Below are 26,090 nucleotides of genomic sequence, written 5' to 3'. Positions count from 1 at the left end.
TTGTTTACAAAATTTGAAAATATTATTTTTGGATAATTAAGTACTTTTAAGCCTATTTATTTGTTAAATAGCTGATCTCTTTTAAGTTTACAGTTCAAAGTCATGATTTTAACATGCTAATAACCTGCAAAATGAGTAAAAACTTCTTTTTTCACATTTAGTGGTGGAAAAAGTTGCAATTGTCACAATTTCACTGAAATGTCTGACAATTGCCACTGAATTCAATAGCTCTCACTTGTTAAATCGTGGATGTATTGTCTAACTTCAACACTCACAATTCATCAACAGCCAAAGCCAATTCAAATGCATTCCAAACTGTATCCACATCCTCACAATCAAATTGCTAAAACAAAAAAGAAAGGTTAAAGTTGTATACCACAAGGGAACTGTAAATAAGAACAATTTTGTCCCTTTTTCACCTGTAAAAAAAGGAAGATGTATGGAAACATTTTGTATGAAAATGCTCATGAATGGCAAAATATAAAATTCGTAACCAACACACAAAATACACAGAACAGAAAAGATTATTCAAATAATTCGTGCCGTTAATAATTTATTTACTTTTCTTATACTGTACACAATGTGTAATGCGATACGATACGATGTGATTTGTTCTCTTCTGATACTTTTTTTTGGTTTCGGTGGGGTTGAAGGAATCCTTTAACAATATAAATCGAGTTTTTTCATGTTTTATTAGGTTATGCTGAACAAAGTAAACCTTTGAGAGATTTCCAGCCACTCTGTGTGTTGAATTGAAGTGAATTTACGTGAGTAAAGGTCTGACTTCATCTTTAATTTATGGCTACAGTCTTAATTTAAATAGATCACATTGAATTAATTATAATATTCATTAATTAAGGCTGGATTTTAACAAAATTTTTTTATATTTTTAAACATGAACATTTTTCTGACTTTGAACTTTAAATGCCAATGAGAATTTTGAGTACCTAAAACAACCCCTAAAAAATATGGTTAAAGAATTTACTTTTCAAGCCACAAAAATGTACATGAGATTCGTTCAATTATTCATTCGTTTTGAGGATTGCTTGCTGAATGAGTTTTTCGACAGACAAAAGGAATGAATGAATGACGAAACATTGATGAAATAACGTCACTGAAAGGTTTTTTTTCATCTTTAGGTATGATGCAAATGAATTGAGGGCAGGGAAAAAAGGAATGAAGAAGAAAGAAAAGCTGTGGATGCTTAGTTATTCAAATTGACGTATGAAATTGGAAGAAACGGTTTTAAGTGGGTCACTTTACTGTGGTTCTATTGGGAATATGAAGCTGTATAGCGTTTGACAGAAAAATTCAACAAATTGAGGAGGAGTTGGTTGAATTGAAATAATTGGAAGCATTTTCCTGATGACTTGTAGATCTGCGAGTTCGAAACCTTACAACAAAATTTAAGTGGGATTCGAACTCTCGATTGCATGTCTCTCTCCTACTGAGCTACCGAGAGCTCTTTAAGAGAGTAGCTCAAAACAACTTTAGTCCGAGTGGGATTCGAACCAACGCCTTCTCGATTACATATCAAGTGCTCTTACTTATTAAGCTACCAAGGGTTGTTAGGGAGTTTGGAAAAATCCTTACTTAAACGTTCTTCTCTATCCAATGCACATTACACATCGCTCTTATCGTTGCATTAGATCAAGTCACAAAATCCAGCACTGCAGCTTTTAGTTCCATATTGGATTGAAAAACTTGTTGATTTAATAAAAATTCATCAAATTTAAGAATTTTTCACTTACAGATGATTAAATTAACCCTTAAGTCCCACTCAACCCATACTCCTGCCAACACAGCATCATATTTCAACACTAAAATGACCAAAATCAGTCAATTTATGCTTGTTTTCAAGAAAATGCTTAGATCCAACATTATTAAACAACAAAATAATTATTCCATCTATAGTTAGAGGTAAATAGCTTACAACTACTAATTTTCACCATCTTCTAAGTTGTTGACTGCTCAGCTTTTAATTTGACATGCTAATTTCAGATGATAATCTATAATAATGTCCATAATCCATTCCTTTGTCAACAACATGCTGAATTTGAGATGATCAAGATTAGTTGTAGCAGTTGGATATAAAAGCTTCTGAGAAATTTTTCAGTGATTGGCATTTCTAAAAATTGACACGTGGCACTGACTGTTTGTAGCTGGAAGGAAGTATACACCCACAGGAAAGAAATAGATTCAAATTCATGGAAAACTGTTGGTTTCGGAATTAAAATTGTGATCAAATCAATATAGAAGTTCAATGAACGTGATAGGTATATGAAGGCAGCGCTAAAGGAGGAGTGACTTAGAGGTTAGGGTGTCGGTTTCCTCAATGATCCGACTCCGTTGAATGTTTAGTCGGATTCGTGCTGTTTTTGAGATTCTTAGAATGAAATTCTACATTAAAATTAGATGCTAACCTTTGCTAGAACACAGTTCGACTGCGGGTTGAACCCGAACAGCACAATGTTCTTGTCAGGTCACGGCTACGTTGCCGTATTGATAGTAAGATAGCGAAGCTACCCTGACGTCACCGAGACAGCTTATTTTGATCCATTTTTACAACATAATATCCGATTTGCCTTATTGTGCTTCTCGGTTTGAAGTTTCCATTTGACCAGAGTTGGAAAACAGCCACCTGGGACAGGCAAAAACCGTACAATTTCTCAATAATTTGTATGGATTTGTAAAAAAAACCATATAAATTACCAAGAATTTGTACGGTTTTTTCCTGTCCAAGTGTCTGTTTTGCAACTCTGTTTTTGACATATCAAAAAGCACAGCATTAAGACTCATTTTAAACGATACCCTGATACATATAAAATAACCACTGACATTATGGTCAATTTCCCAACTCTAAAGAGTCTAAACTAATCAGTATCGTATTAAATTCAAAGAACTCTGACTGAAATGTGCTACAAATACTGACTGCAGATGATTACTTCACCACACAGTGGCATTTCCCAGAAAATAAAAAAGCACAACAGTATGAAAAAATACGAAAAGGAGATTTTATTCTGGGTTATTTAACAAATCTCATATTTTAAGAGGATTTTCCATTGTTTTTTTTTCGACACATACAAAAAATATTTATTCTTGTTCCTTTGTCTTCATCTTTCCTCGTATCCATGAGTGAGTCGAGAAAGGCCAACAAAAAAAAAAAAAAGCTTCGACATATAAAAATGGTTTGCCTTTTTTTCCAAGTGGCTCTTTTGTTGTCAAATGAATGAATATCACATAATGTAGATGGAAGAAATGTTGGAAGTCCTTGTGGTGTTGAGAACTTGAGCGCATTTATGTCTAGTGATCAGTAATTAATTGAGAATATCAAATGTATTTAGAAAAGCAACAAAAAATGTTCATGAAAAAATAACGGTCAAGATTATTTTGAAGAATAACGGTTGAAATAAATTCAAACCTTTGACGAAAGGGAAGAAACAAATCTTTTTGTAAATAAATTGGAAAATTTGTAGAAAAGTCATTAATTAAAGCATTTAAAGATAGTTTTAAGCTACCGAATCAAGCAATAAGCCATTAACTCAACAAAACGGAGCTAAAGCTTCAAATCCAAGCTCTCTACGATGCCTTGTTACTGAGATACTCGAACCTCAACCAGCCGATCAAAGTGAATCATTTTCTTCAAAAGCACACTAAAAAGGAACCAGCAGCAACAGCAAAAAAAAATAAAATGCTACCACAAAATATTTTTCTGTTTTCCAAGCTTGAAGCTTATTATCCTCAATGTATGGTGACGAGCTGAAATGACATTATTTTTGCTATCATACAAATTAATCATGAAATGAAATGATAAGAGATCTCTATAGTATATATCCCTAAAAAAGAAGCTAGTCGAAAAAAATATGATGGAAGGAGGCAAATGAAAAAATATGATAGAGAGCAAAGTGGGTTGGATATCATCATCATTTTCAATGAATGGACGAGTGGACGGAATAGAGTGGATGGAGTAGAAAAATAACTATTTAATGATGATCCTAACTAATGTTCTGGGAAGAGATTATCATCTCCTAATTTTATTCTCCATCTTCTTCTTTTTGCTCTCCAATTTTTCATATTTATGTATTTATTATGGCTGAATGAATATTTTAATGAAAATTGACAATGAAGGCGCATTTTTTGGACTAGCTTAATTTATGGAGCATGAATTCATTTTAGTTTGCATATTAGGTTTCAGCAACGAAGCAATGATCTGCATTTCCTGCATTTAAGATGCACAGCCCTAAAATATTGGACAAGAAAGTGCAAGTAGAGGAAACCCAGCACCACTTAAGCGTCAAGATGACATAAATCTAAATTCAGTGTTAATCTGACATCAAATCGTTAAAAAAATTACACCTTATTTGTGAAATATCTAGGATTACCAATATCTCATCTCCTTTGGATCATAAAAACGTCTCAACGGCTCGATATTCGACAAAGTCACTGCTCACCAATTGCTGTTAAATCCGTTTCTTGAGAACCACTTCTTCAGAAACCTTATCCATAATCTAGGTTGAAAGAGTTCAATCCCGAGCGGACACAACTAGTTAATGTCTACTATTAGACACCATTCAACTAGCCATTTATTTTGCCCAAAATATACACGACAACGTAACAAGACATGTCGAGACTTTAACTTGACACATGGAAAGTTGATTTCTAAAGAAATTTGTGTGTAACCATATACTTCACAAGTGCAAGCAGAAATTACAAATAGAAATTTGTATGAAACCATATACTTCACAAGTGCAATCAGAAATTACTTTTATAAGAGCAATTCTTTTTCTGAAAATTTTTTTAATACATTTATATACAATGAATGGTGTTCATGTTAACGATTTTGCCAAAGTTCAATAGTTAGTTACTCAAGTGAAATAAAATGTTTTTATGGCAGCTAAATAAGACGTGTAATTCTGATTTTTCCAAAATAATTAAATTAACAAATGTCTTCATATCCACATGTAAAATTATTAATCAATATTTTGATTTTTTCATGCACGTTAAATGGTAATGGTTAACTAGCATTAACGATACATAAGTACTTACATATGTCTAGTTAAATGGAACGTTCCAAAAATGTCATTAGTCTCAGATACGGTTAGTTACATAGGCTAGTTTATTGGAAAGTAACCAGCCATTGATAGGCAAATAAATGGCAAGTCTTTAACTAGATGCCTGTCCACTCGGGAATGTTGTCATACACTTAATCAAACAACAGCCAGAGCGCCGATACATCGCTGTAATAAAAGCTATACGTGAGGGTATCCTGATGGCTATGTTAAGGTTGTTTTCGACTTATTGTTACAGTGATAAATGAAATTCACTACATTATGATGTAAATCTGTTCCTCAAGAGCAGGAATCGATCACCTTAGGTAACTGCTTTCGTTTTTTAGGCAAACCATGACTAAGATATGACTTTATATATGACCTTTATTAAGCTGAAAAGGTAATTCAACATAAAATTGAAAAACCAAAAAATTGAATAATTTTCAAGGGTTCGAATCCTAATCTAATAAATAAATCCACAACTTCGGATATTTTGCTTACAAGAGTACCGTTTTTGTTCTGCCATTCAATATTTAAACTTTAAATCCCAAAATTTAGCTTTAAAATCTTCTTTACTCTACAAATCTGATAGAAAATAGTAAACAGACATAAGAGAACCTGAAAATAATAATTATTAAGGATTTTTGGGATAAGCATTTCCAAAAGTTTTATTTTTTTGATTAATTTCATCAATAAATTATAAGTTGAGATGTATATCTTCATATTATTCTCAGCACGACTAAATAAGACACCTATTTTTGTCATATTATATTGTCATTAGTATAGACACAAAAAAATATATGGATATACCTTCTTCTCATACTAATCTGAGGGTTTCATTTCTCGTTATTGAGTTATAAAAAAAAAGTCCGTCCAAAGATTTGTGCCATAAAATATATAAAATAAATATGTGTACCTTGATATGCTCCTTTAAAACCCAAAACGCAACAGAATCACATATTCCGTCCGCATGAGTCAACAAGAAAGAAAATACAAAGAAGTGTGGCAAGCAAGCAATTGAAGGAGGCGCACACAAACATGCTGCAAAACAATTCCTCGTTCCTTACCCCTTCAGGCTTCATTTGTCACACATAACAGCGACTACATTTATAAATTGCTTTAATGACTTTTCATGTTGTCTCTTCATGTGTATGAATGGACATTGATTCATCATATACAATGTAACTGACTTACTTACTTACTCATGATAAAGAAATGTCTTGTGGTGAGTTAAACAACGGAAAATAACAAGATTTTTTTTTTTTTATTTTTTTGTTATTCAAGGGGAAAATTGCTTTGTGGAAAATGGAAAATTTTTGTCGATAAAGTGGAGATTTTTAATGATTTTCTCTTAAAGTTTGGAATTTTCTCTATTTTCTCTACAAAATATTTTGAATTTTTCACCAAATTTCCATCAAATTTCACCAAACGTGGATTTTTTATCAATTTTTTCCAAAAATTTGAGAATTTTTCTTCAATTTCCAAAAATACCGGGAACATTTTAAATGAATTTCCACAAAAAATGAAAAATTTCTCAATAATTTAAGAATTTTTCAGTTTTTCTCGAAAAGAGTTTACAATTTTTTACTTTAAATGGATGAATTTCTATCAAATTTCACAAAAATGGTCAATTTTCCACCAATTCCCAAAAAATATTTCCATTAATTTCCATGAAAATGGAAGAATTTTCATTAATTTCAACAAAAAAAAGAGTTTGATTTTCCGAAAAAAAAAATCATCAAAATTTTCATGAATTTTGGAAAAATTCTAACCAATTTTTATCAAATTATGAGATTTTCCAATAAATTTTCTCCAAAAAAGGAAAATTTTGAAGAACTTTCATCAAAAACAGCAAATTTTCCATCAAAAAGTAAAAAAATATCCTCGAATTTTCACAAATTTTCGATTTTTCCTACTAAAAATCAGAAAGTTTTCCACCAATTTTATCACAAAAATTGAGAAAAATCTTCTAAAAAGTGAAAATTCTCAATTGATTCTGACAAATTTTGATAAATTTTCCAACCAATTTTCCCCCTGAATTGTGTCTCAATTCTCCTTTTTCCTCCTTTTACATCCTCCGATCGACAATAAAAAATGAAATATTAAGCGACCTCTTGCGATATCAATAAATCAAATCAACTGGACGTACGGTGTAAATAAAAAAAGGAGAGAAAAATCACTGAAACTTAAGCGACAAAAAGGATATTTTTTTTTTGCTTTTATTATGACTGCTCCTTTCCTCTTATTTGCTCTTTTGATGAATTTGTTAAATTGTAATTTCTGTGGATGGGGAGAATCACAGCAAAAAAAAATTATATTGCGTCTGTGATTAATTAGGCAGGAAAAAGGAAGAAGATTATTGTGAATAAATAGTTGGCGATGTCTTTTGCTTGAATCTTTAAGGATGTTTATAAGTGATGTCTTTTCAAATGTGAATTTTCGAATTCTTGGAATTCTCCTCTTTGGTAACTGCGGTTTAAATGTAACTAAGTCCAATTGGATTTAATTAAATTTACTTAAAGTAATGTTTATTCTTCAAAGTTCAAAAACAAACTGAACTTTTGTATGAAAAGGGGTTTTCAACTATAAATAATAAATATTATTCAAATCTGAAGTGAACGTTATAAAATTAGAATATATTTTGACCTCTGCCCTAAACTTGACAATATATTTAAAAGACTCCCCATTAAAAATTAATGCACAAGAGAGATATCACAAAGGAAATTTTAAAGAAAATGGAAATTAAAGTGCGAGAAAAGACGGAAAACAATTTTTGGCGCCAAATGATTTTTGTTGAAATTCTGTGTTACAGACCATTTAAGAAGGGGTTATTCATTTATATAGGAGTAGGGGAATCTGTAATTTTGTAACAAATTAAACATACATTTGTGTAACAAACCCCATCAATTATACAATCAAAACGACTGCAAAAAGTAGTGAAAAATCTTCTATTTTTCAATTTCTACGGAAGACATTAATGAGTGAACTTACAATCAGCCTATTTTATTAAGGCGCGCGTTATTACTTTCTGAAATCACCAAAAGAAAATTCTCAAAATTTCCATAACGCACAAAAAACCCCTCAAAAGTTTTCTTCATTTCAAATTCAAATATTTTTTGTCCGTTATTTTTTTCCCTCAAAAACTGAAGTTCAAATTTCTCATGACCGTTAATTTTACATCAACATCACTCAACATCTGTGTAACAATTGTTTTTCTGTTATTTTATTGTTGTTGTGCTTATCTTAGTCATCTCCGCTCATTATTTACACAATCTGCCTTAAATTGTTTATATTTTAAGTAACACTCATGTGTCCCACCCATAAATTTATAATTGTAAATAAATAACTGCTTACTTCTGTTATCGGTTCCTTTCTGAATGCAACACGATACAACTCGTTCATATTTCCATTCTGACTCGATGTTTAGACTGATCATTTGATTTTATTGCAAATATGAATTAAATTTCATTGTCTAGTCAGACGGCATGTGCGAAATCACCACAACAGACATCCGGGTGTTTTTCGGGTTTTAATGATAATTCGTAAGCAACGAAGCTAGACTGCTTGGATGGTTTTGCATAATATTCATTATTACGTGCTGATAAGAAGAACAGCAGCTGCAATTGCATGAAAAATTGGCAAAACGGAATTCAGGGCGTTAAAAGCATTTTTTGGACAATTTTGAAAACTGAAATCCATGCCGTACATCAGTGGTGGGCAGGGGCGTAGCCAGAAGAAGGTGGGCTCTTGACAAACCCCTTTCCGCGGCACACATTGGTGATAAGCCTCGATCAAAACCTCACACGACATACGGTTCATGTAGGCGCACCTTAATGGTAAATTTCGGCACACAGGCTGCCCACCACTACCATTAGATAGTCCAAACCCAAATTTGATAAAGCCAATCAACAGCCACTCTTAAAGTCAAGATCGTCATTTTTGGTCAATAAATTCCATAACCCACCCAACTTTTCTTATCTTAACAAACTCAAAACATAAACTTTTTGTATCTAATCAATCAATAACAAGAATTGATAAGGAATCTGAAAAGTATTCAATTGTACAGTAATAACACATGTTTTTGTGTATATTATTGAACATTTTATTGCAAAAATCACTAATGCTTCTTCCATTAACTGTTAAACAGTAAAAAACAGTAAATAAATGTCTTTATTCTTCTTTTTGTTCTTGTAAAGTATTTAAGGCACATAAAAATCACAAGCATTTCCATGATTTGAGAATTAATATTATTATTAATTAGAGTATTCTTGAATTTGAATAGGAAATAAAGGAAATGGATTTAGGCTGTGAATAAATCAAAGGAAAAAATTTGTTAAAAAATTATGTTTTCAAAATTCAAATTTGAAAAATACGTTGAAAAATTCAAATTCAACAAAAAGTCATGAAAAATTTGAATTTTAAAAATACGTTGAAAAATTCAAATTCAACAAAAAGTCATTAAAAATTTGAATTTGAAAAATACGTTGAAAAATTCAAATTCAAGAAATTCAAATTCAACAAAAAGTCATTAAAAATTTGAATTTGAAAAATACGTTAAAAATTCAAATTCAACAAAGAGTCATTAGAAATTTGAATTTAAAAAGTACGTTAAAAGTTCAAACTTGAAAAAATTCATTAAAAAATTCAAATTTGAAAAATACGTTTTAGTAGTTAAATCTTCAAATTTCAAAAAGTCGTTGAAAATGCATAAAAATTCCTTCTTTCAAGGAAAATGCACATCAAAAAAAAGTTATTTCAAATTTACCAAATCCATAAGTTCATTCTTGACACTTTTGATAACAGCAAACAAATTTTCACGTGAATGAAACTCCATCAATGCCACAAATGCCCTCAATAATTCATTATTCTTTGATTCATTAATTTTCGTCCCCAAAATATGTGTGATCTCATTACATTGTCCCATTGTTAATTGCTTGGTAAATGACGGATGTATCCACAGTCCAATATCATCATCTTCACAAAAGTCAAATGCATAAAGGTACGACATAAACATCATAACAGATGACAATTTAGACTTGGCTTCATCCGGGACAATTGGTTCATGACAAATAATTTTAAAAGTTTCATTACGTTGCTTCATAAATAACATCAATGTTGTTCTAAATCCTTCATTATAATTTGAAATTGCACTCGACAATTTGGCATATAACAGCACAGACTCAGAATTCATTAAGATAAATTTCCATATTAATTTCACAAATAATTCAATAAGTTCAAAATTTTTTGACAAAATTCCGCATGTTAAAAATGAAATTTGAATAAAATTTCCATGTGTCAGTTTCCCAAAAAGCTCCTCAATCACTTCCAAATTTCGTTCATTTTCCATTCGATGCCAATTGTTCATCCTCAGGTCAATTAATTCTTTATAAGTCACACGACGATATCCTTTATCACACTTGATGACTTGCTTAAAGAACATAAAGAACTTCTCGAGGATCAAGACACTTTCCATATCAATTTTATATCCAACTTTTTGCAACAATATTTTAATACAGTCAACAATCTTCTTACTTTGTACTTCCTTTTCCAAAAGCATTTCCAATATACATAAAACAAGATAAATTGATGCTACATTTCCAACAAATAAATCACCGACAAATGACGTCATTTTAAATAATTCAATCATATTACTTTCATTTTTGATGTCTGTAAGGATATTTTTGATGACGTCATGTAGCTTAAATTCCATATGCTTTTGAAATGTAAAGCTTTCGTCAGTTGCTGACTTAATTGCATGTAGTTCGTCAGCTAACTTGACATAAACGGCTGATTGGAAGCTTGAAATGGCAGTTATAAGAAAAAAATCAACAATTTCCATAATTTGTTCTTTTTTAAAGGAATATCCATATTTTAGTTCCTCTAATTTCATCACGATCGTCTCCTCATTCAAATTTGTTATAAACATTTTAAAGAATGTCACTGGACATTGCATTTGTGCCTTTTGTTGACGATATATTAAAATTTTCATTGTTACAAAAAGTTCCCATGATGCTAAATTTCGATCTTTTGGATCGGCAATTGTTGGAAGTTTTTTAGCCATCGTGTCCATAAATATTTTAATTACATTTGTGATGCCATTTTGTATAATTTTATCAAATGTTATTTTAATTAATTGATGAAAAAGTGTAATTTGATGATCGGTTCCAATGTTTTTCAAAAGTATCTCAAGACATGCTATAAATGTTTGATTTTTCATAAATCCCATATTGTAAAATTCACCAATTAATAAAATAAGTTGTAAGTTCTTCCGTTTGTCACTGTTCGACAGTTCCATGCCGGCTTTTGGTAAATTTTGAATAAATTCCAGAAATTTTTTCTCTAAAATTACAATAAATTTCCCAAAAAGTTCTTCATTTTCTTTCAATCCGTCATGAATCTCCTCAATTAAGCTCATATATCCACTATTTTTACATTTCATTCCACGATTTATGAATAGCACAGCAAAATTCTCAATCGCTTCAATATTGTACGAAAATTGGTACTGGATGATGTTTTTGAAGATGTCTTCCTTACTCACACGTGCTTCAATAAGACTTGAATAAGCACTTTCACTTTCAATGTCATTTTTCAGTTCATATGCTAAGCTTTCTGCATTTGATGCCGTATCATAAAACTCATCTGATTCCATTTCGATCTCCTGTAGACTTATCGACACAGAGCTAAAAATAGTGTAAAAAAGAATAAATGTCAATGGTTTTTCCAAAATTTTAATAAGCAACAACATCAGCAGACTGTTTTGTTGATTAAAATGTTTGTCTGAAGTAAAGGAATAACCTTGAAATTTTATCAGAGATTTACGTGAATTTAAGATTGTTCAGCACAGGTAAGTGCCTGATTTTTGGAATTTAAAAACCATTTAAAGCCGTTACATTTTTTAAAATTTTTTACTTTTGAATTTTTCAAAAATGACCGTTAAAATTTTCAAATATTTTTTGACCGTTAAACTATCCAAAAATTCGATCCAATGCATAATATTATTAAGCATAGCGCAAATTAGAACAAAATTTAAAATTTAGTATTTACAAACATTCATTTACATGTCATTGGCATTTAAAATATTTTCTTACTAAGCAATTTTAAAGTGATTCATTTAAGCATGCTGAAAATAACTTTGTTATTATTATTGGGAACTTCATGACGAAAATTTTACTATGGGAATTTTCTATGATTTGTTGTTCATCAAAATAGTCAGTTTTTAGTTGGTGAAACTTTATCAAAATATTTTATCTTAATTCCGTTTTAGTCAGCTGTAACTAGAGCGTAGTAATAGTTTAGAAGTTGTGATATTGTTACACACTAAAAAAATTAATTAAAAACTCGAAATGCCTACTTAATAAAATATAAAGATCAAAGTTAACGGTTTTCAAAGATTCAAAAATTTAAAAATAAATTTGAGTTTTTAAACCACTTTAACGGTTTTAAAAAATTCAAATTCAAAAATTTATTGTGTTCAAAAATTCAGAATTGACGTTCAACGGTTTTCAAAAATTCAAATTTATAGACAAAATTTAACGATTTTCAAAAATTCAAATTTTTTGACAAATTTTAACGGCTTTCAGAAAATGTTCAAAAATTCCTAAAATTCAAATTTTTTGAGAAATTTTGAAATATTTTCCAGTATAGAATATGTTTTAAACATTGTAGAACAACTCAATCTAAATGTTAACATAATTTAATAGGAATTTCTCGCCACTAACTCACTATAAACAATGTAAAGTTGTTTCATTAATAATTCAAATAACATCAATTAAATGTCTATCCAAATAAGAACAACTTCTTAGAATAATTAAATACTTTTGACATTTCCCAATCTCTTCGTTCTGAATACTGTGTGACTTAAAAATCTTTCATAATTTCGAAATGAGTCAAGGTCGAGGTTGTTGACATCTTTTTTCTTATCAAATCGGCTCTTATTTCCAGAAATATTCCAAAAAATACTAAGAATTTCTTTGTGCTCTTTGGCAATTTCCAATCTCTATTCGGCACCATTTACTTACCACATACCTAATTAATTTGTTTACTAAATAATCTCAACATTGAGTAAATATTGATAAGAGAATTCCCATATGATAAGGCGCATTTATTATGTTTAATTAATAGTGAAAATAAGTGAGCCAAAATCTAGTTAAATGTGCCAAAATCACACACGAGATGATGTAAATCCATAAATTTAAAGTCTTTTTGATGTTTCTAGAGTTGCTAATTTTATTTGGATTTTGTTTGTATTACTTACCTTGGAGAACCGGATTGTCGAATGCTTAAATCGTCATCACTTTTCACGTCGACAACAGTTTTATAGCTAATCTGTTGTTTGTCTTTATTTTCTAAGCTTGGCCAAGTATTTCGATTCTCCATGATATCAAATGCATTTTTAGGTGCCACAAACACAAGATTTGGTGGTGGAAGGAACATTTTTGGTGGCGGTATGTGCATTGGTGGCAATTGAATTGGCGATGGTGATGAATTTTCACTTTGACTGAAGCTTTCTGATCTATAAGAAGTAGCATCTCCATTAATTTTATAATTGTTGTTAATTTCCTTTTTGGGAGTCGATGAACTTTCACTTTGTGTACGGGTTTCGGAATTAAGGATTTTTATGGCATTTGATATTGTTTCCTTAAAATCTTCGTCACTTTCTTCACCCATTTTAGTAGTTAATTTTGCCGAAATATTAATTAACTTTAATTTCATATTTTTTGACAGCTTTTTACCAACCAAAATGTCCTTGAACTCATCAATGAATTGCAAAAGTGAGGTCAATGCGGTCCGATCATGATTAAAATTGTCAGTAAAATTGTCCAATAAAATAATTATATCAAATCTATCATAATAATTGGCGGAATGAAGCTCTTTAATGAGTTGTCCATAAGCAACTGATTCTCTTTCCGAACATCCAATAATTCTCGATGATATTAAAGCTCTTAAATGCTTTTTCATTAAACTTGTATTAAAATGTGGTACAATTGTGTCTGGTAGCTTAACAGCAACTTGCGTGATCGATTTTATCAATGCTGTTTTGTTAACAGCATGTTCAATCAATTGTGTTGCCAATTCTTTGATTGTATCTTCGCCAGTTGAAAATTTAATAGTTGATGTTTCTCTCAAGATATACGCGACATTTGTTGGTGATAATTTAATTAACAATTCCTTAAATTTTTCAATCGGATCATTGACATTGACAACATTGATATTTTCACATATTGAGTGTCGATTCGATGGAACTAAATCTGGTGTTGACGTCTTTCTTGCCATTGGAATTTCCACTTCTTCTTTAACATTCACAATATTATTGCTTATTTCAGGTTCTTTCTCAATCGCTGATCCATTTGATAATTTTTGAAAATTTTCAGGAATTACTTGCTTTAACAACTTATCATCAATATCCATAACTTTATCATAAATCTCAGTAAAGATGACATTTGCTAATGGTTCAGAAATGGTTGAGTCAAATTTACTTAAAAAATTTATCGTTCCTTTAACACCATCATTAGTTAAAGCTTCATTGCTGTACAACATTCCAATAAATTTCATAATCTCATAACATTTGGCTTTTAAATTCTCATCAGGTGCTTCAAATGTCTTCTTAATATAATCAAAACACAATTGAAGCATCTCATTCTCAAAAGAATCAGGAAATACGATGCTTACATCATATGCTGTCTCGACACAATATGATAAATTCATATTGCCGGATAAAATTGTTTCAAAAATTTTCTTTGTTTGACGAACAGTTTCACTTCGGGATGTATCCTTATTATAGCGACTATTTGATCCTTTCAATGATTTATTTTTGATAGTTTTATTAACAGCTTCAATTATTTCAAGGTCTTTATAGCTACGAAAGAAGGTGTTTAGGAATAATAAATTGTAAATTAATAGAACATGCATGTGAGGGGTCTAGATGGGCTGTGTCACTTGAGTATCTTCAAAGACTAATCAAGATTGTGTACAGTATAAGACAAGAACCTTGACATTCATCAAGTAACTACTTTTGAAGGAAGTAACTTGAAATCTAAGATTCACTAAGTACATCATGAATTACTAGACATGAGAATGTTCCAAGAACACCAAGATCATGATCATGTAACTCAACCCCCCATCCACACATTCAATAAAATACGTACTTACTTTCTTTTTATTTTCGATGTTTCATTCTCGTAATCCGTAATAATATTTACTATCGCTGCTGTATGAACATTGTGTTTATATAGTTTAACTTCATTTTTAACACGACTTGATATGATTGAAATTAGACATACAAGACAGTCTTCAGACACTTTTGATTCAACAATATTTTTTGACAAAACTTCCAGAAAATGTGCAATATTACAGTTGATAAAAAAATCAGCTACATATAATTCACCAATAAATTTGATAACTTTAATGGCACTTGTGACCTTTTGAATTTGTTCCATATGACTTAATGGTACATCCGATTGATGATGTTTATTAAATGTTTCGGTACATAATTTTGTAAAATTGTCTTTAAATGCTGCTGATTTCTTGTAATATGCATATTTTGCTGAGGATATTCGTTTGGCGGCTTCACTAAACTCTTTATATAGATCGTCTTTAATAATTGGATAGTTAAATATTGCAATAGATAGTTGAATCGGATCATTAAGTCCAATATCATTTAATGGCACTTGTTGATTATTTTCAATCAAATCCAGTAAGCGCATGGTATGAGGCGAAAAACCCATATCTATACTGCCTACTATCAAATTGTCAACTAATTCTTTTGAACTAATCATTTTTTACACGACAAATAAACAAAACTTAAATATTTTTCACAACTCTATTTTCTATTTTGTCTTTTTATCAACTTGTTTATCATCTAAAATTGCAAAATCACAACTTTATCGTCTTCAAATCAATAGTCTTGTGTTAATATCGTTTTTATCGAGTCCAAAAACAGTTCTTTCATACACGAAATGTCAAAAAACACTGACGAAAAAAAATGTATATTTTTTCTATGTATTAACTTGCTCAGAGAATGAATTTTTAACTGAGAGGCAAGGATGTATTTGTAGTTTTATGATTGGTTGATGGTTTTTCGTTCTCTTTATGTTGACTGATCATTCTTTTATAACATTGCATTTTTTATGCTAGTTTTTCACCATTTTCTCTGTTTTTCACGCCTTCCTTGATTTGTTTTGATGCTTCTTCTGTTGTTGTGCTGCTTAATGAATTTTACGATCAGCTGTGCTTGCAAAATGCTTTTTAAGAGTGTAAACAGCTTTATTCTTCTTTATTTATGAAATAATTAAATTTTATTGACGCGGAAGCTTTTAAATTTTTTAATGTATTTTTTAAATTTCAAATAACCGTTAAAATTCAAAACTATAAAATTCAGTTAATTAACCTTTATGATCTTCAAAATTAATTTTAATACGCGTAATCCTACACATTTCAGATAAATTTCAGCAATGTATTGCACACATGATGCTGTTATCTCACGATATATTGCTGAAAATGGTGAAATAGAACAGATGTTGTTATTACATGTTATAAATTCTAAATTGTTCTGATTTAAATTGATTAATTAATAAATGAAATATTACACAATAATAAAAAATTTATTGCACTAAGTCAAGAATCAAGGATTTTTTTATTAGGTATTTTCCAGTTTCCAACAGTACAAATTTATTAAAATCACAATTTAGTGTGCAGTATTTAATGAGGTCATTATTAAAAGTGTATTTAATAATAATCTAATCATTCTAAAAATAAATTTAGGGTGATTACGTCAATACTGAAATTTTAATGGAATTTTTGTGACTTAAATTGTCGCGTGTAATGAGGAACAAAAATAGTCAAAAATGTTTGAAAAATTTAACGACTTTTAAAAATTCAAATTGATATGATGTTTCCGGGAAAATATTTCAAATTCTTAATTTCCGTTAAATTTTTAAATTTATGAAAATCGTTAAATATTCATCCACAGTTGTAATTTCCATCAATTCGCAAGAACTTTGTCCATTTTGGTATATATTTCACATAATAAAAATACAATATCAAAAACCCGCATCAATAAAATATCAACAGGTTTTACACATTAACACAAGAAAAAAAAGAAATTTAAATAAAGGACAAACTCAATTCCCATAGTTCTGATTTATTTCATTTCTTTTATAGTACGTCTAACTATTAATTATTAAATGTGAAAATTGTCGCATGCTACATTGTTGGGTGGGTGAGTTGTGAAATCGCTGAATAGTTGTGTCAATAATATTCATTGTATATGTCATTTTGTGATTTATGATTATGGCCTTATTGCTGATCGTCCTAGTTTGATGAACGCTTCATTTTTTTCTGTAAAATATTGTAGTTCTGGAAGAAGCATCCGAGAGCCCAACTCACTTCATGTCCACGAATCTTTTTGAAAAGCTAAACAAAAAGAAAAAAATAATAGCACATCCGTCAACAGCAATGGAACTAAGCAAAACTTACTCTGATATTTGTCTGTGGCTTTAGACCAAAGCCGTCCTGAAGAAGAACTGATATGTAGACGAGATCTAAGCACATAAATGGCTGATCTGTATTTGCTGTTGCACATGACTCACGAGCCTTCTTTGTAAAGTCAGCAACAGTCACTTCACCACCTAAAAATGGATCAACCATTCCTGTTTCTATTGCACGATCATAATAGTATGAAAAAGCATTAATAATATGCTCTTGTAAACGAATTGGCTTTGGCTTTAAAAGTGGCATAACTTGACGTTTAACTGATTCCACACATGTTTCAAAATCAACTTCAGGATTCTCAGGCGATGCCTTCTTATTCTCCTTTCCAGATACAGAATATTCATTATTTTGATAAATCCATGATTTATTCTTAACAATTGGATTAACACATTCATTTTCAAATGATGTCTGATTATCAGCCTTCTGATAAGTAATCACAGCATGTCTTAGAGCCATTAATCCAAGTCCAAGATAGCTATTTGTAAAGACATTTACTTCCGAATTAAAAACAGGCACAGGGTGAATAAAATCCTTGTAACTCGGTTGAATTTCATTCAACTCGTAAGTAACTTGAGTGGAACCGCCACCTAAATCAAGTGCGGCTGCTGTATTTCTCGAAGTTAAGCGATTAGATAAGTAATTGACAGTAAACCAAGAGAAGATTCCCTAAAATTGATAATTAATCAGATTACATTTGACAGCGTGTATGCACAACGCCTGAATATCATGAACGATACGAGATCGTTTCTGTTGGATAAATAATTTTCTAACTCATGGGACATTGTGATAGGTCGTGGAATTTTTATTATTTTAAATGTTGATATTTACCTCGTCAGTTCCATCCATTATTTCAACGGAATGATCATTTGTTTGGAATCCAGACTCGCCTAAAACTTCACGGACAGCTTGAAGAATTGCTTCTGATTTACTGGCACCTAACATTCTCAAACCAGCAGTAGCTTTTAAAGCTACCGGCGTATTTGACCAATATTGCTCGGGAATGAATTTTTTTGCTTCGTCCAACAGCTGCTTAATCTGCAGTGCTCCTTTTTCAGGCGTCAATGACGAAAGACCCGGCTTCAATTCCTTAAATAATTCATTATCTAATACTAATCGTCCGTCAAGGTAGGCTTTATGAAATTCAAATGCCAATACACGACTTCCAGTTGATCCAGCATCAAAAATTGCTCCATATTGCTTCTCGGAATATCCGAGTTGTGTTGCGATTGTATCGATAATGGGATGTAATGAGTCTGTGTATATGCTGGAAATATTAAAGAATATAATTAATGATTTTGATATCAAGGCTATCTTCTATTTAAATTGTAGAGAAGTGACTGACTTGTTAATGATTTATAGGAAATTTAATTATTATGAATGTGTGATGAGTTTTGGATGTATTATAATAAATACTTATAAGAATCTAATACGTGTATTTCAACATTAATTACTAAAATTGCAGACCGAATTATATAATAATTCTCAAAATCTGCACGTCATCATTTCGAAATAGATAAGTATAATCCAAATTTGGACATAAACCAATAAACAGCACATAGAATGTCAACATACCCAAAGAAAATTATCAAAATTGTTACAGTGACAACTAGGCACATAAAACTAAATAATAGGCCAGCATTTTGACTCGTTTTTGGACCATGTTTATCGTGAATCTTCTTCCTGATCGATCGAGTCTCCGACTTGTCGTGACTGTCTTGAATCAGCTAAAAATATAAAGATAAAAATTTGATTAAAGAACATTAAATATGTATTAAATTAAAAAGTTATTACGAGTTCGTATTCGTAATCTGAATTTTTCATTTTAACATCGAAATTTCCATTTTTCCTGTTGTGCATTAACTTGTTTTAACATATATAACAATTAAACTTCCACTAAATTACTAATTTAATCGATAAAATGAAAAATCACTAAATAAACAAGGAGAATACAAATTCCTTTATGGATAAATGAAAATTTTATAAAAGCAAGTTGAGAGAGAATTGTATTTATAAAGCTCAAAAAAAGCTTTTTCTGTCTGCGTGAAATTATTAGCAAATATTCTTGGAAATAAAGTTGTTGCTCTATGTTTGGCTTGTCTGTAGGAAGCAAATTGCTTTCATGGGATGTTAGGTTGATAAAAATGTGCTCCAATTAGCTTAATTAGATTAAAATTAGCATAAAATCACATTCAATCCATGAAAAAATGACCATAATTGACGTTGGATTTATTTTAGAAACTTGAATTTTTGAAAACCGTTAAATTATTAAATTTTTGAAAACCGTTGAATTTTTTTAAATTTTAAAATGTTATGTTATGTTGTGTTCGCAACATGCTTTACAGTCATGCACACCAAATGATTTTGCAACTAATTCCAATACTTTTGAATAATTAAAAGCCTTTATCTTGTCATTTACAGATAAAAGATAATGAATTAATATTTATGACTCGTCGGGTGTTGTCTATAAGAGCATAATTACACAAAGTACTATGTCAATTATTAGTAATAATAGAACAGAATTTTTAAATGCCGGTTCCGCAACTATTTTCAAGGTTCTTGCATGATATTTCATAACATCCAAGAAAAGATTTATTAATTTATTGAACTTTGATCCATGATTCTCAAGTCTCACCTTACGCTTTCTTAAACTATCATTTTTACTAGGCATATTGATTGTTAATTATATTATGAGGCACTTTTATAATAACTAATTTATGTTTGTCTTTTAATTGCTATGCAAACTAATGTCATTAGTCGATTGTGTATCAATAATATTCGACCATTACGTTTGAAACGATAGAAACTAAATGAGAAAAACAAAAAAAATGGGCAAACAATATTTTAAAATTCTTAAGTGGAAACGATAAGTAAGTAGTAGTCAGCGTAGTAGTAATAATGTGCTCTATACATGCAAACAATTTAAAAGTGTTTTCCGTATATTTATACAGTCTAATAAGATTAGATTGCAGCAATATTATATCATTTTAAAATACAGTCATACATCCTGCACATACTCAACTTATCAGATCTGTCTCACTGACTTTTGTGATATAATTTACGATTAAAAAGATAATCTTGACTGATATTGCAAATTTTTTTTCATATTTGACCATGAATTAACACATATATCTGTGTATTGTATACAAAATTGAAACAGTTGGCTGATGTTCAAAAGTGTAATGCTCTGTAGACGGGCATAATTTAATTTTCGAAGATAGTACGCATGCTTCAAGTCGCAATAAAGAGAATTTTTAATAATATTTGCTAAAATAAATAGCACCTTTGGTGTTTGTTATTAAAATTAGCAAGAATTGCAGGAACGGCAGAAAGTTCTTTCATCAGAATGACGAATCATGTCAAAAATCTTATGAAAATTCGTTAAAATTCTTATAAGATTTTGAAAATCAGATGATTTTTTTACTCTCACGATTTCGAATTGAGAGAGATTTGCCGAGCCATAAAATACTATATAGTACCAACTAAGTTGCATGGATGAGTCATGGACATGATAATTCAGTGATTAATCGAAGAATGTATGACTTCATTTGTTATGAAATTTTGCAGTATTTTGCTGTATTTTGATTGTTATTCACAGTTATTCATGATTTAATTAATGGAAAATACTGAATTAAGGAAGCATAGAATTTAACGTATTTGAAAAATTTGAAAAATATGCAAAAAAAATGTTGGAAATTGTAGGAATATTTGAATAATGAAAAGTCGTTAAATTCTGATAATCAAAAAATATGAAAAATTAAGAAGCAATTCAAATTCCAAGCTGTATTGTTTACAATCAATTACTAATTAAAGCTGCATACAAATGTATCAGCTTCAAAGATCTGTTTTGATTCCATTTTTTGCCTGCGTAATTAATCGGCTGTTTACCTGTTTACTAAAGCACTTCATTCTAATTATTGATTATTCTTCCCGAGATTGTGTTTACTGCATTTAATACTGAAAGCAACTGACTACAATTTTCTACTGAGGCTGCAAATTCCTAATTTAAAAAATAAAAGTTTTTGAAATTTAAAGAACAGGTATTTAATTCAAAAAATTTAACGGTTAAAAACAAAGCATACTGTGAAAAACATATATTCCAATAAGAAACCATCTAGCCAGCATATGCTACTCGGGAGAGTATTGAGTCATTCTATGTTCGAAATGAGAGAGAATCCTCGCTCATTCTCTGGAAAATACCTTATTTTTTCACTTGAAAATTATATTTATTCGTCATTATTGTTCTTTACTTCGACAAAGTTGTTCGTAAAAAATTTTCTTCCATAAATAAAATCAAATATTCTATTTAATTAATTGCAGTAGTCTATGACTTTAACGACAAAACGGAAATAATTCATTCTAATCAGAACGTTTGTCGAAGGAACACTTAAATTTCATCATTAAGAGCAAACTTTTTATTTTTTTTACTGTGACTAACTAAATATTTTAATTAAAATAATATAAAAATGTCCGAGACAGTTAATAACAAAAAGGAAGTGCGTGTGTGGATCGATGGATGGTGAGTCTATGTCATCAATACAAATTAAATCGTAAATATTAATGCATTCGTCAACTTTGACATTATAAAAAAGTGGGAAGTTCCTGAATCGATTTTTTTTTCTTTCTCACTGTGTCTCGCGCGCAAAAGTCATCGAATGTAGAAAATTTTCCCTTTAATTCACTTACAAAGTCAAATAGTTTGTAGGAAATGTCATAAAATAGCCAATACAATTAGAACAAGTGCCAAAGTGGCAATTTTTTTACACTAAGAATTGTACATCGCTGGATGTTGTAAATTTCGGCCGGCATATATTTGACATGCGTGCGAAAAAAAAAAAAACTTTGTCCGTGGCGTGATGTTTCTGATCTGACGAATCTCGATTGTTTTTCCGTTTTTTGATAGTTTCTCGGAAAGGCGCGTGGAGTTTAATCGCGGATTTAGTTTCTATTGATTGTTGTTGTGTACGGCTTATTGACCAGATAAGATTTGTTAGGACAAATGGCCTTGGATTTAACGAAAACTACTTAGTGATGATTTAAAATATTCCAGACTGGCAAAAAACCAGTCACAAGTGTTTATCTACGACTGATTATTCACATAAGTAGTAGTTTTGTTAAAACGAGTAGCATAGAGTAAATATTTATAGTAGTCTGTTTCTTTAATGAAAAGAAGATACTTAATAAACAAACAAAAAACAGACGGTGAGCAATAAAAATGTTATTATACTTACAAGCGCATCATAATAATCATACAAAAAGTGCAAGTATGAATTACATAAATAAATTAACCAATGCCATATAATTAAGTTCACTTTTTCTCACTCGTTGTTGCTGATATTGAGGAAATAATATAAGTGTACCTTCAACAAAATGTCATTTCCATAAATTAGCACGTTTATTTGTATTAAAATCTGTTTTACCGGTCGACTGATGTTGCTGACGAATTTTTAAATGCATGATATTCTCAATGTCATTGGAACTAAACATCTCGTAATTTCTTCTGTTTTATTTATAGCTATGACATGGTTCATTTTGGACATGCAAATGCATTACGGCAAGCAAAGGCTTTGGGAGATAAATTAATTGTTGGAATTCACAATGATGCTGAGATTACAAAGCACAAGGGACCGCCTGTATTTACACAAGAAGAACGGTAATTATCAGCCATAACATCTAAATGCTATCCGGTTCCAAAAAAAAAATTAAATAATAATTAAGTCTTTATCGCAAGCATTGAAATTTTTTTCTTATTGGAATGCTAATGCGATAACAGAATGTCATACGATCGGGAATCGGGTCTTAAGTTCAAATTTGCTCATTCATTATTTTACTCCCCACGATTGATAAGATTGAGGCACGAAACAATTTTTTATTTTATTCCTTATCATGAGATTACGTCTTTTTTGTTTCGTCTCATGTTTTCCATTTCAAAGAGGTGATTCCGGTTATTATTCTCATTATTATTTATGACTAATTAAAACTAACATTTTTATTATCATCATTCAACACTTCTTTTTCAGATACAAAATGGTCAAGGGTATCAAATGGGTCGATGAAGTTGTTGAAGATGCGCCATATGTGACGACCTTAGAAACTCTCGATGATTATCAATGTGATTATTGTGTGCATGGTGGTAAGTGATAATCGATAAAAAATTTTAATTTTTGTTGGAACTGACGCAACATTGCAAGACAGTTATTTTGTATATAGAATGTCTGCTTTGTTGTTGTTGTTGTCATGTAGCAATTATCGTTGTGTGACTTTTTTTTTGCGGTCCTATTTTTAAAGGCACACTTTTAAGTGTTGATAAGAAATTTGTATCGTAAACATAGTCTTAAGTCTGATGATTGTGTGCTGATTTTTGCATCTATCGGACCATGTGCTTTTGGGAATTTCCAAATTATGTAGTCAGAATTATTTTTGCTGATTAAGTAATTTGAAATAAATTGAATCTTGAGATTAAAACATTGGATTTATTTAAATCCCAAGATTTAAAACATCCATTGATGTTATTGTTAAGTGCACTTATTCTTAAAAGCTTTCCATACAAACAATCAAAAGCACCTTTGAGTGTCCGTCATCAAAGCACTTTTCAGCACATATTTCTAATCATTGATGATAGACACTCGTGTAACAATTGATAAGGCGTTGAACTCGTTAATTATCAATTAAAGCATGAATACGTAAATACGGATGTTGATTAACAATTCATAATCTTTAATACTTTATAGACGACATTACTACAACAGTTGACGGATATGACACGTATCACTTAGTAAAGGCAGCAAACAGATATAAGTGAGTAGCAATAGACATGTTCTGATAAAAAATTTACACCAACTAATGATATGATCTACATCTTTTTTTAGGGAAATTCAACGTACTCAGGGTGTATCAACAACTGACTTAGTTGGACGAATGCTTCTTATGACTCGTAATCACTTCCAACAAGGAGAATCTGAGTATAGTGTGGGAAAAGATGGTATGTAGTGAATTTTAAGGAGTTTGTGCTCTTTCTGTGTTTTATTTCTATGCTCATTTCTGTATTTTTCTTTTATCTGTATTATTCCTGCTTTTGCTTTGCATCATGATTTTGGTAGAGAATTGGCTTGATATAACCAACCAAGCGAGTAAATGTTTTACTTTAACATTTTCATGATTCCTCTTATTTCTTTACTAATCAAACTGTTTTCGCGTTCTAACACTCTTCATTTTTGAGAATCATTCCTTAATGACGTCTGGAAAGGATGCCGTCATTAGCGAATGATTCCTTTAAATTACCCTTAATAATTCCTTTCTCCTTATCATTATCATAACTTAATCATATCAAGCACATTTCAATAAATTACTCAAGAAATATTCTATCCCTCAAGAACCCTCAAAACTTGGACAAGATCATGCCGCACGGTCGCCATGGACGGGCTGTTCACAATTCTTACCTACAACACAAAAGATCAATCAATTCAGCAATGGAAAACCAGCAGAGCCTGGTGACAAAATTGTTTATGTTGCTGGTGCATTTGATTTATTCCACATTGGACATCTCGACTTTTTAGAGAAAGCAAAGGAACAAGGAGACTTTTTGATTGTTGGATTACATACAGATCACGTTGTTAATCAATATAAGGGTGGAAATTATCCAATTATGAATCTTCATGAACGTGTTTTAAGTGTACTCGCGTGCAAGGTAAGAATTTATGCTGTGAGGTTTCAAATAAATCTTAGGATTTAAATTTAAAACCTTCTGATGTAATTAAACTCTCTAAATTGTTAATTGAAATTCAAAACTTAAAAATTCATTTCCTATATCTAATTTCAGTACGTAAACGAAGTCGTTATCGGAGCCCCTTATGAAGTCACCAAAGATTTATTAGAACATTTCAAAGTCGATGTTGTATGTCACGGTCGTACAAAAATATCAGAGCAACATGGCGATCCGTACGAAATTCCAAAACAAATGGGCTTATTTAAGATCATCGATTCAGGCAATGACATGACAACTGAGAAAATTGTCCAAAGAATCATTATTAATAGGCTAGATTATGAGAAGCGTAATTCAAAGAAAGAAGAGAAAGAGCTTGCACTTTTTGAGGCCATGCAAAGAACAACAAAAGTTGCTGAAAAATGCGGTTAAACTTCCATAACTATCTATATTCTATTTTATTTTCTGACAAAATCTTCTATTTTTTCATTTCCGTGTATTTAAAAGAATCTTTATTTTCTATGTCCATGAGTTTATGTCTCATGGAGTTATTTTTCATATTTTGTTATGTATCTATTACTATTCTTTCACTACGTGTTGCTTAATGTAAAATAAATTCCTTTTTATTTACTATTAAAGTTGAAGAAACTTAAAAATTCCTCCACAATTGATTTATTGGTGAATATACTTAAGCTTTTAGGCTTGCGAATGAAAAAAATGATGAAATTTATGCTAAAGAACTAATAATGTATTTATTGAACTTATTTAATAATGGCATAAAACATAAATAAAAACTTTTAATCAAAATATTACAAATATTGAACATCTTGTGGCTATTCATCTCGTCTTGCTAA

General features: G+C 30.4%; 3 protein-coding genes across 6 annotated transcripts; 1 reads left to right on the top strand and 2 right to left on the bottom strand.

Annotated features, from left to right (window-relative positions):
- Positions 1–9,578: 9,578 nt before the first annotated feature.
- On the bottom strand, positions 9,579–16,002 carry LOC139087475 (uncharacterized). 2 transcript variants are annotated; one of them, XM_070636290.1, is made up of 3 exons: positions 15,198–16,002; positions 13,303–14,904; positions 9,579–11,728 (listed from the first exon to the last, which is right to left on the bottom strand). In XM_070636290.1, the coding sequence occupies exons 1-3, from the start codon at positions 15,821–15,823 to the stop codon at positions 9,799–9,801; spliced, it is 4,158 nt and encodes a 1,385-aa protein (XP_070492391.1). In that variant the 5' UTR covers positions 15,824–16,002; the 3' UTR covers positions 9,579–9,798. The 2 variants fall into 2 exon arrangements, with proteins under 2 accessions (XP_070492391.1, XP_070492392.1); XM_070636291.1 differs by having other exon boundaries at positions 9,581–11,728; positions 15,194–15,332.
- Positions 16,003–17,149: 1,147 nt separating this feature from the next.
- NTPase (ectonucleoside triphosphate diphosphohydrolase NTPase) lies at positions 17,150–20,353 on the bottom strand. Of its 2 annotated transcripts, none has more exons than XM_070636244.1 (5): positions 20,170–20,353; positions 19,110–19,261; positions 18,366–18,801; positions 17,523–18,203; positions 17,150–17,459 (listed from the first exon to the last, which is right to left on the bottom strand). In XM_070636244.1, the coding sequence occupies exons 1-5, from the start codon at positions 20,203–20,205 to the stop codon at positions 17,358–17,360; spliced, it is 1,407 nt and encodes a 468-aa protein (XP_070492345.1). In that variant the 5' UTR covers positions 20,206–20,353; the 3' UTR covers positions 17,150–17,357. The 2 variants fall into 2 exon arrangements, with proteins under 2 accessions (XP_070492345.1, XP_070492344.1); XM_070636243.1 differs by lacking the exon at positions 20,170–20,353 and adding an exon at positions 19,329–19,505.
- A 1,418-nt stretch (positions 20,354–21,771) lies between these two features.
- Positions 21,772–26,059, top strand: Pect (phosphoethanolamine cytidylyltransferase). Of its 2 annotated transcripts, XM_070636245.1 has the most exons (8): positions 21,772–22,053; positions 23,050–23,187; positions 23,555–23,667; positions 24,266–24,332; positions 24,404–24,516; positions 24,635–24,664; positions 24,908–25,221; positions 25,354–26,059. In XM_070636245.1, the coding sequence occupies exons 1-8, from the start codon at positions 22,001–22,003 to the stop codon at positions 25,666–25,668; spliced, it is 1,143 nt and encodes a 380-aa protein (XP_070492346.1). In that variant the 5' UTR covers positions 21,772–22,000; the 3' UTR covers positions 25,669–26,059. The 2 variants fall into 2 exon arrangements, with proteins under 2 accessions (XP_070492346.1, XP_070492347.1); XM_070636246.1 differs by lacking the exon at positions 24,635–24,664 and having other exon boundaries at positions 21,773–22,053.
- Positions 26,060–26,090: the final 31 nt, after the last annotated feature.

Source organism: Chironomus tepperi, unplaced genomic scaffold, assembly GCF_022539635.2.
Source record: "Chironomus tepperi strain 1889 unplaced genomic scaffold, CSIRO-AGI_Ctep_v1 contig_123, whole genome shotgun sequence".
NCBI classification, from domain to species: Eukaryota; Metazoa; Arthropoda; class Insecta; order Diptera; family Chironomidae; genus Chironomus; species Chironomus tepperi.
This window is presented reverse-complemented; position numbering and strand designations above follow the sequence as displayed.